The sequence below is a fragment of the Dendrobium catenatum genome, unplaced genomic scaffold (genome assembly GCF_001605985.2).
Source record: "Dendrobium catenatum unplaced genomic scaffold, ASM160598v2 fragScaff_scaffold_853, whole genome shotgun sequence".
Taxonomy (NCBI): Eukaryota; Viridiplantae; Streptophyta; class Magnoliopsida; order Asparagales; family Orchidaceae; genus Dendrobium; species Dendrobium catenatum.
This window is the reverse complement of record NW_021319315.1, coordinates 8,096,367-8,105,480: the sequence shown is the minus strand read 5'-3', so window position 1 is coordinate 8,105,480 and position 9,114 is coordinate 8,096,367. Positions and strand designations below refer to the sequence as shown.

The window sequence follows — 9,114 nt, the reverse complement described above, 5'->3', positions numbered from 1 at the left end:
ATGACTGAGTTGTTTCTTTTTCGTCTCATGGATATTAAATCAAGGATTCTAAGACTCATCGCCTTCTTCTTCAAGGGACTTGCCATAATGGTATGTACAAAGTTCTCTCCACATCTCGCTCAGCTTTCCACTTAAATCATTCCGTACCAGTGGTACAACCGTCTTGGGCATCCTTCCATTACCGTCTTACAACATTTAGCTCGTTTTGATTTTACTATATGTACTTCCCTAAATACTATATGTAATACATGTTGTCTTGCTAAGAGCAGACGAATATCTTTTCCTCAATCTACATATAATACATGTTGTCTCGTTTATCGACGATTACTCTAAATATTGTTGGATTTTTCCAATGTTTTAAAAATCTGAGGTTACGACCATATTCGTTAATTAATTTTCATAAATTTATCAAATGTCAATTCAATACTCACATTCAAACCATCCGCACAGATGGTGGCGGCGAGTATATAAACAACTCATTCAATGCCTACTGCAAACATTGGGGTATTAAACATCAATTTACCTGACTATATACTCCAGCCCAAAACAGTGTGGCAGAGCGGAAAAATCATCATATTCTTGAAACTGTTCAAAGTCTACTCATTCACTCCAATGCTCCTTATCTCTGGGTAGAAGCTTTACATACGACTATACACCTAATCAATCGTTTGGGTAGAAGCCCCTCAATGAATTTTAACACAAAAAAAATCTATAATGTATTAAAAGTTATATAGTGGAAGTTCTGTTAGTCTTTGTAAACCTGAGTTTGCAAAAAATCTAGCTAAATAAAATACCAAAAACATGCACAAAAGCTGTAAAATTGAAATTTAAAATATGATACCAATAACTACCTCAATATGAATGATTTTCCCAACGATCAAGGACGAAAACTCTAAGACCTTTGAATCTAACTTCTCTCTTTCTTATCTTTCTCTTCTCCTTTTTTCTCGGCCAAATGAAACGAAGGAAATTAGAAATGAATTTGTAAAAGTAGATTTTGATATTTATATAAATTATTTTGCCTAGAGTCATGAAGCCTAATCTTCAGGGCTATAGTGCCTCCACGGGCCAAATTTTATCATAAAAACATAGAGATTAGCACTGCGGCAGTACCCCAATTTCTAACTATTTTACTCTTAAAATAGTAACAATTATTAGAAAAAGAGTGCATTTAGCTTTATGTTACCAAACTATCAACCCATGAGCAAATAAATTGCATAATTGAGATATGATCAAAACAAAAGGGAATACTAACTCTTTCAAGACAAATACGAGAAAAATATTTCAAAAGCTGTAATGTAAAAGATTAAATAAATGCTAAAATTTATCAGTACTACGAAAGCTTCTCAAAAGAAAAATCTACAGTTCATTGAGATATGCTATGAACCTTCGAAAATAAATTGCTTATGATTTCTTTCTACTTCTCCTCTTTTGTCTTCTCTAAATTATTTCTCAACTCCAAAAAATTTAAATCTGTATTGATTTTTTTCATGCCAATAAATTATCCATAAACCAATTTATATGCACACCAATATAATAAAAATGTACCTCATTTATATATACTGTATCATTTTGCTACCTCAACATGGAGTTTGGTTGAGCATGGCGAAAGAGGGTAGGTGTGGGCGCCGAACGTCATTCACCGAACGTCATTCGGAGGCCATTCAGAATACGCCACGTCACCCATGTGCTTAGTACTGCGACTCGATACTGCTCGGTCCCGAGCTTGGTACCACTAACGTGGCACATTCTGATTGGTCTCCGGACGACGTTCTGCATTCGGTATCCACATAGAATAATTTCTAGACGAAGCGAGATGGGGCTTGGAAATGTTTGGAGAAAGAGGAGAGGATGCAAGCATGCCGGAGGATCGCCGGCGGCGGGGTAATCAGATTCATACCAGTTAATGCATATCAAAGTATTAAAATAGATAAAAGATTATTAATAAGGCTAACTAATTATGATTGAGTTGATTATCATGAGATAATTAATGCTAAAATAATTACAGTAACTGATAAAAAAATTCTTTATAGCATTACTCCTTGATTAATGGCATTAAAAATAAAATTGCTTGCAGATATTAATAAATCATTAGGATTATTATTATTGTAAGAATTTCTAACAGGATATCTTAATATTTTGTTAAGTTTTTTGTTAAATTGAATATTTATTAAAATTTGAGGCCCTAAAACTAATAATAAAATAATTGTCATAATTTAATTAGGAGCAATAGCTTTCAGGCCACAAATTATAATTTTATATATACGGTTCAGCACATCGAAATTTTATTAAATTCAAAATTAATAAGGTTTCTTTTTAAATTAATTTTTTTTTTAAGTGTATACGGTGCAACTAAGATCTATTTTTTTTTTTTTTTTCAATAACACAATGATTCGGAATAGTTTATATCTGTGTGTGCAGATCTAACTGTGGGGAGGGGAAAAAGCAATATTTTCTTGAAATAGTTTGTGTAAATTTATGTGTAGACCAGTTTCTAGTACTGTGGAGTAAGTGAGAGGAAAATTGGCAAATGTGTGAAAGGAGCAAAAATGGTAGCAACAAAGCTAAACTGTCTACTTGCATGCCAAAAGAGGGTTGATGATAGTGAGAGGTTAAGTTGGAATTTTGGCAAGCAGGAAAATATTGACGAAGACTCTGGCCCATACAGCTTAGTGTTGGCATGATTCTAAGCAAAAGTTCTTCTATGGGTAGTAGTAGGGCTGCCCTCACTCATCATTACAATAATCATAAAAGAGGTCCATATGCGTGTTGGTGGCTTCTTCGTTCTACATTTTGTCCCCCAATAGCCCACCTCTCGGCATCCTTCGATTCCTGCATCCCCCACCTCCAATAACTCTCGCTTATCGATCTGTAATTTTGTCTTTTTTTTAAAAAAAAGTTTTTTTTTTCCTGTTTTTCAGATATATACTTTAATTTATATATATTAGATTTAAGCAGCTAAAATAATTATCACCATTCATCGTTTCCTGATCTGTTTCAGTTATTGAAAAAATTAAGAGGAAGCTAAGCACATTCCTAATCATCATTCATCATTAGCTGTTAAAATATTAGTTGCAAGAAAGCTTTAGTGAAACCGGCCCTTTATTAAAGCTTAAATCTTAGGTAGATTTTGATTAAGAAACTTCCATTATTCTTTTTCTAATAAGCATGCTTTGTTTGTGGGAGATTCTATTTTAAAGCTTCATACTACTTTTCATGGCAGAACTGTTTTCTTTATTTATTTCCCATGCAGCAGAAGGAAGATATTAAAATATATATTGGTAGTTCAAACTGGAACCAGGAGAGGGAGGAGCTTTATCTTGGGCCCTCCCCTTCATCATTCTTGGAATATATCAAGCTTATCATGGAGACCCACATTCCACTTTTTGTCTGGAAGCAGCTGTTTGACTACTATATCAATGCCATAAAAAGCATGGGAATTATATATGAGGCATGTAAGTTTTTAGCCAAACTACCCATACCCCATGCATTCCTTCCTTCCACTTGGCTTCTATCTTTTATTTTATGTGAATATATTTATTATTTTGTGAGTATAAAAATCTTTATATTTTGAACTGATATGATTTTTAATTGAAGAAACAAACAGCAAGAGAAAAACAAAAGATATGGCTTTAATAAGATCCTTGGTAGCACTGGGCACTTGTATAGACTACTGTTTTTGTGAAGTGACTGCTGGGACGGTTGTCCTCCCCATCAATCTATCCATCTATCTTCCTTCCTCTCTCTCTCTCTCTCTCTCTCATGACATGAGACTGAAAAAAAAGCAGTCTTGTTTTGGCTTGCCAGCTAAAAGAAACAGGCCTTCCATTAATTGGAGAGGGGTTTCCTACTCTCAACTCTCTCCTCTCTCTCGACTCACAAAGTCCTCGTATAAGGCGAGGATATAATCAGGGTTTAAGGATACTAATAAAGGAGGCAGGGGGGTTATCAGAAAGTAGGGAGGAGGCAAGCCAAAACCAATGTGTCTCTCTCAGAACACAGATCCCTATGGACCGGGGGAGATGGCTGGGGTATTTGATCCAGTATTTGTTTGGTGGAACTCTCATTCTTTTTGTTTAGTTTAGAGGGCACAGGGTTGTTTGCTCCCCTTAAGAAGAACGCTCTTCTTCTTATAATGTGGATAATAGTTTACTTCCTCCATGAGTTTTCTTCTTGGGTAGGAAATATAGAAGGAATGTCCAACGTTTCTAAATGATTGAGCTTACTTCCTCTCATTTATTTTTGGTTAAAATCTTCTGAGCCATATAGGAAGATGAAACCCATGAGCGGTAGTGGTGGTAGTAATAACTGGTTGGGTTTCTCTCTATCCTCTCAAATGAAAATGGAGGTTTCTTGTGCAGAGCAGCAGGATCATCACCACCCAAATCACCAAAGCCATCATCATCATCACCACCACCACCACGAATGCCAGCATCCCACACCTGCTCCTCCTGCTGCAGCTGCATCCAACGGAATGCCAGGCAGCTTCTTTCTTTCTCCGTCCCATCTTAATAACTCGGGGATGTGCTATGGTGTTGAGGGAGTGACTGGAGGAATCTACTCCGAGCTCTCTGTCATGCCACTCAAGTCTGATGGTTCCCTGTGCATTATGGAAGCACTTAACAGATCTCAGCAACAAGGTCGGTCTTCCCCTTTTCTGTGTTTCTTTCAATATTTCTTTCTCTTCTGGCCTCTTCCAGCTTCCAAACAAAGTGGCTTATTTTTACTATGTTTCCTGTATGAATGATGATGCAGGAATGGTGCCCTCCCCATCCCCAAAATTGGAAGATTTCTTAGGTGGTGGTCCAAATATGGGGGCCCATCATCAGTATGGGAGCAATGAAAGGGAAGCTATGGCTTTAAGCTTGGACAGCATGTATTATCACCATCATAACCAAGAAGCCAAGGGAAATAGAGACCAGCACCACTCTTTGGAGTTCCTCCAACAACCCTTCAGGCAGCAGAGTTCATATTTCCAGCCGCTGCAGGACGGGATGTGCTCTGCGCTCACAGGCCATGACATGTATCCAGAACCATTGGAGGAGGAGCATATTGCTGATCATGGTTTCCCAAGCTTAAAAAACTGGGTGGCCAGGCATTATAATGGTGGCATAAATTTTATGGGAGGAGATGAAGCTGCAATGGGATCTGGTTCTGTTGCTGCAATTGGTTACGGGGATTTGCATTCCCTGAGCTTGTCTATGAGCCCAGGCTCTCAGTCCAGCTGTGTCACAGCTCCTCAACATCTCTCTTGTGTTGGAGGTTCTGATTGCATGGCTCTTGATGGCTCTAAAAAGAGAATAGCAGGTAAGGGAGTGCAGAAGCAGCCAGTTCACAGGAAGAGCATTGATACCTTTGGCCAGAGGACTTCTCAATATAGAGGAGTCACTAGGTTTCTCTCTCACCCCCTCTGGTTATTTTCCTTTGGATTTATTGTATTGTTTTCTCGTTGGCATTCTCTTCTCCACGCCATGGATGGTCCCATTTTGTACATTCAGTGATTTTAATTTTATTTATTCATCTTATCACTGGAAATATTCCTTTAAGCTTTTTTTTTTGTTTTTTTGTTATTGTTTTTCTTAGCTCATTTTGAAGGAAAAAAAGAGCAGAAACAAGAAACCTCTTGAGCTTGTCAACATTGCCATTGCTTTCATTTTATATTTTTGTTTTTTTATTCCAGAAAGCATCATTGTTTTTAGCATATCTGTGATCCCTCTGATTTATTTATTTTGTTTCTAGCCTATTTTAACTCAGTTCATTAATCAGGCATAGGTGGACTGGGAGGTATGAAGCTCACCTCTGGGATAACAGCTGCAAGAAGGAAGGGCAAACCAGAAAAGGAAGACAAGGTTAGTATTATCGTAAGCAACATTTGCTCTATTCTTATTTTAGTGTATGGCTTTTTAACTATTCTGATATCTTGCTTGCCATAAAAATGTTTGGGCCTGATGAAATCACAACATATGTTCGCCTACAGTTTATCTGGGTAGGTCTTTCTCTTCCTTTATTAAGTCTTATTACGTTCTTATTGGATCAAAGGTTTAAATTTTGGCATGCAATAATTTAGGAGGTTATGATATGGAAGAGAAAGCTGCAAGAGCGTATGACTTGGCTGCACTCAAATATTGGGGCCCTTCCACTCATATCAACTTCCCTGTACTATTATGATCATTAACCAGGTTTATTTTCTTTCTGCTACGTCTTGTGGAATTTTGACCTGTATAGAATTTCTGTGCCTGCAGTTGGAGAATTATCAGGAAGAGCTGGAAGAGATGAAGAACATGACCAGACAGGAGTATGTTGCCCATTTGAGAAGGTAAGTCTATGCATTTATATGGTGCTTTCTTGACTACTGTTTCTCAAATAATTTCTTCTTCCTTCCTATTATTAACTTTTATTTTTACAGGAAAAGCAGCGGATTTTCTAGAGGTGCTTCTATGTACAGAGGAGTTACAAGGTTTTACTTTTTAATGCATTAATAAACCCAGTTTATGTAAGTTTGAACTTCAATGATATATTTGTTGTTTCTACTTTGAAAGGCATCATCAACATGGAAGATGGCAGGCTCGAATCGGCCGAGTTGCTGGAAACAAAGATCTTTATCTTGGAACCTTCAGTAAGCATTTAATTATGTTCATATTGTTCCTGCCGTCTCGATTGTTCTATTATTCATTGTATTGGAAATTACTATTTGTTGTTTTTTCTTTTCTGAGTCGAATTTCTTCTTCATAGATTCGCCACCATACAAGTTTAGGCACGATTTATGCTGGTACAGTTATTAACTTGTTTAGGTGCTTGGAGTAACAGTTATCAAGCTCATCACGAATAAGTTATCCTAGTTAGAATCAAGATCAGATAGAACTGCTTTTAATTAACAAAACTTGGCACCTTGGGAATGAAATAAAAATGCGCTTTCTCATAGGGCCCTAGTAATATATATGATCGCATTGTCAGGTACTCAGGAGGAAGCAGCTGAAGCATATGACATTGCTGCGATTAAGTTCCGCGGTGCAAATGCTGTAACAAACTTTGACATTACTAGGTATGATGTTGACAAGATCATAGCAAGCAATACTCTTCTGTCAGGTGAGCTTGCCAGGAAGAACAAAGTAGCTATTGGCTGCAGCAATGATATTCCCTTAATTCAGAACAGTAGCAGAGAGCTGGATTTAACTGAAGACAACAGCAGCAGTGGGTCCGATTGGAAGATGGTGCTGTATCAATCCCCCCAGCACAATGTGTCTGTATCTGAATCGCTGAATGAAAGGCCAATGCTTCATGGGCTCTTTGGTATGGAAACTGCAAGCTTAACTCATGGTATGGATGATGCTGCTAAGCCGGGAAGCATGCATCCCTCGAACCATTCGTCGTTGGTAACTAGTTTAAGCAGTTCAAGAGAAGGAAGTCCTGATCGAGCTGGCTTGTCAATGCTCTATTCTAAGACTCCGGCCAAGCTGATTGGTACTACATGGCCAGCAATTCCCATGAGTGGTCTGCCAGTGTATTCAGGATGGAGTGATGCTTGAGCCTTCTGTAAAGCCTTCATTAAGGAAAAAAGGAGTGGAGGGAATGGTGGGTGTATTTTCCTTTGTGTTAAGGTAATTGTGGATTTATGTTGTGTAATGGGGGGAGGGACAAAGCCTGTGGTTTAAATTTTGGATATGAGATTATCTTTAGTTGTGGGCTTCTTTTGGTCTTACCAAGTACCGTTAAAGGGATATTTCAATGCTGCTACTTCTATATTGTATTTCCAATCTTTTGACTGGTCTGCTCTTTACATCTCTTTTTAACCTGTTTGTTTGAGAATTGAGGACATTCAGGCCTTTTTCTTTGTTTGCCATCATTAAACATTCTATCACTTTTATAAGCTTTTTCTCCAAAGGGGTCTTCAACATTCCCTACACCTAAGGTATATCATATCATTGGATTTATCCTTTGATATGTTGCTGTGCTTTATAGCTTTTATGCAAAACAGATGTGTGCAATGACTTTCGCTGTTTTTTTCTATTCATTTCTGCTTCTATACGAACAATGCAGGTTATGTTTGGATGAGAAAAAACACAACATGGATTACAGTGGGTGTATGAAATATTCTAGACTGGATTTTTATTTAAACCCAGATAGAAGAGTTGTTTTTGAATTACATTTGAATTTTAAGTAGATTCTGTTGGGATCAACGTTTACATGAAATGCAAATTATTGATGAAGCTTTAATTGTATGATTTGGTATGGTGACGCTAATAAATAAAATGCAAGTTATGACCATGTTGTGAATGCTGAATAGATGATCTGCTCTACGAATGGATTAAATCAAAACAAAGGTTAATATCTGTTATGAATTGATTCAGTTTTAGCTTAAGTGGTTTTGCAAGGCATTACATTCATCTCTAGTTTATAAATAATGTATAGCTTGATGTATGAAGTGCCCCTCAAATAAGCCATTAAGGCCAAGAAATATAAGGACTTTGTTGTATCTGGGCTCCTCTCTCTCTCTCTCTCTCTCTCTTCCAAGAAGCTCAAGCTTCCATCAAGTTTTATCAACTAGCATCAGAGCATCATTGAGGTGAATGATAGGGATGAAGGTCGTTCTTGTCCATGAAAGAGAGAAGGTGACAACCATTGGTGTCATTGATGAGCATCCTTACGCGGGGTTGTTCGGGTGAGGTTGATGGGTGATCAAGAAGGCTCTATGGATTTTAGAAGCGGGAGCTTGGGTTCATTTGGTAGTAGGGGGTCTAGAGTGCAGTATCGGAGACCTGTGTTTTTGGTAAACAGTCGCACGGGCCTGGTCATTGCGACCCCCTTTTTGAGGAGGCACCCCTTCTCTCGAATTACGGGGCTATTTTGCCGAGTTCCTTAGAGAGAGTTGTCTCGCGCCCCTAGGTATTCTCTACCTACCCACCTGTGTCGGTTTCGGGTACAGGTACCCTCTTGTTGAAGGTCGTTCGAGCTTTTCCTGGGAGTATGGCATGGGTTACTTCAGCGCCGTAGCGCCTGGTACTCGGACATTGGCTCGAGGCATTTCCTCTACCCCTTCTTACCCTGAAAAAGCAAGGTCACCTTGCGTCCTTGAACCGATAACCATCTTTCGGCTAACCTAGCCTCCTCCGTCCC

The 9,114-nt window shown here is 38.2% G+C and overlaps 1 protein-coding gene across 1 annotated transcript; it reads left to right on the top strand.

Annotated features, from left to right (window-relative positions):
- LOC110101314 (AP2-like ethylene-responsive transcription factor ANT) lies at window positions 1-7,993 on the top strand. The gene is made up of 11 exons (XM_020829170.2): window positions 1-90; window positions 3,254-3,402; window positions 4,270-4,640; window positions 4,756-5,392; window positions 5,767-5,849; window positions 5,978-5,986; window positions 6,068-6,156; window positions 6,243-6,316; window positions 6,407-6,457; window positions 6,540-6,616; window positions 6,955-7,993. The coding sequence occupies exons 1-11, from the start codon at window positions 1-3 to the stop codon at window positions 7,524-7,526; spliced, it is 2,202 nt and encodes a 733-aa protein (XP_020684829.2). The 3' UTR covers window positions 7,527-7,993.
- Window positions 7,994-9,114: the final 1,121 nt, after the last annotated feature.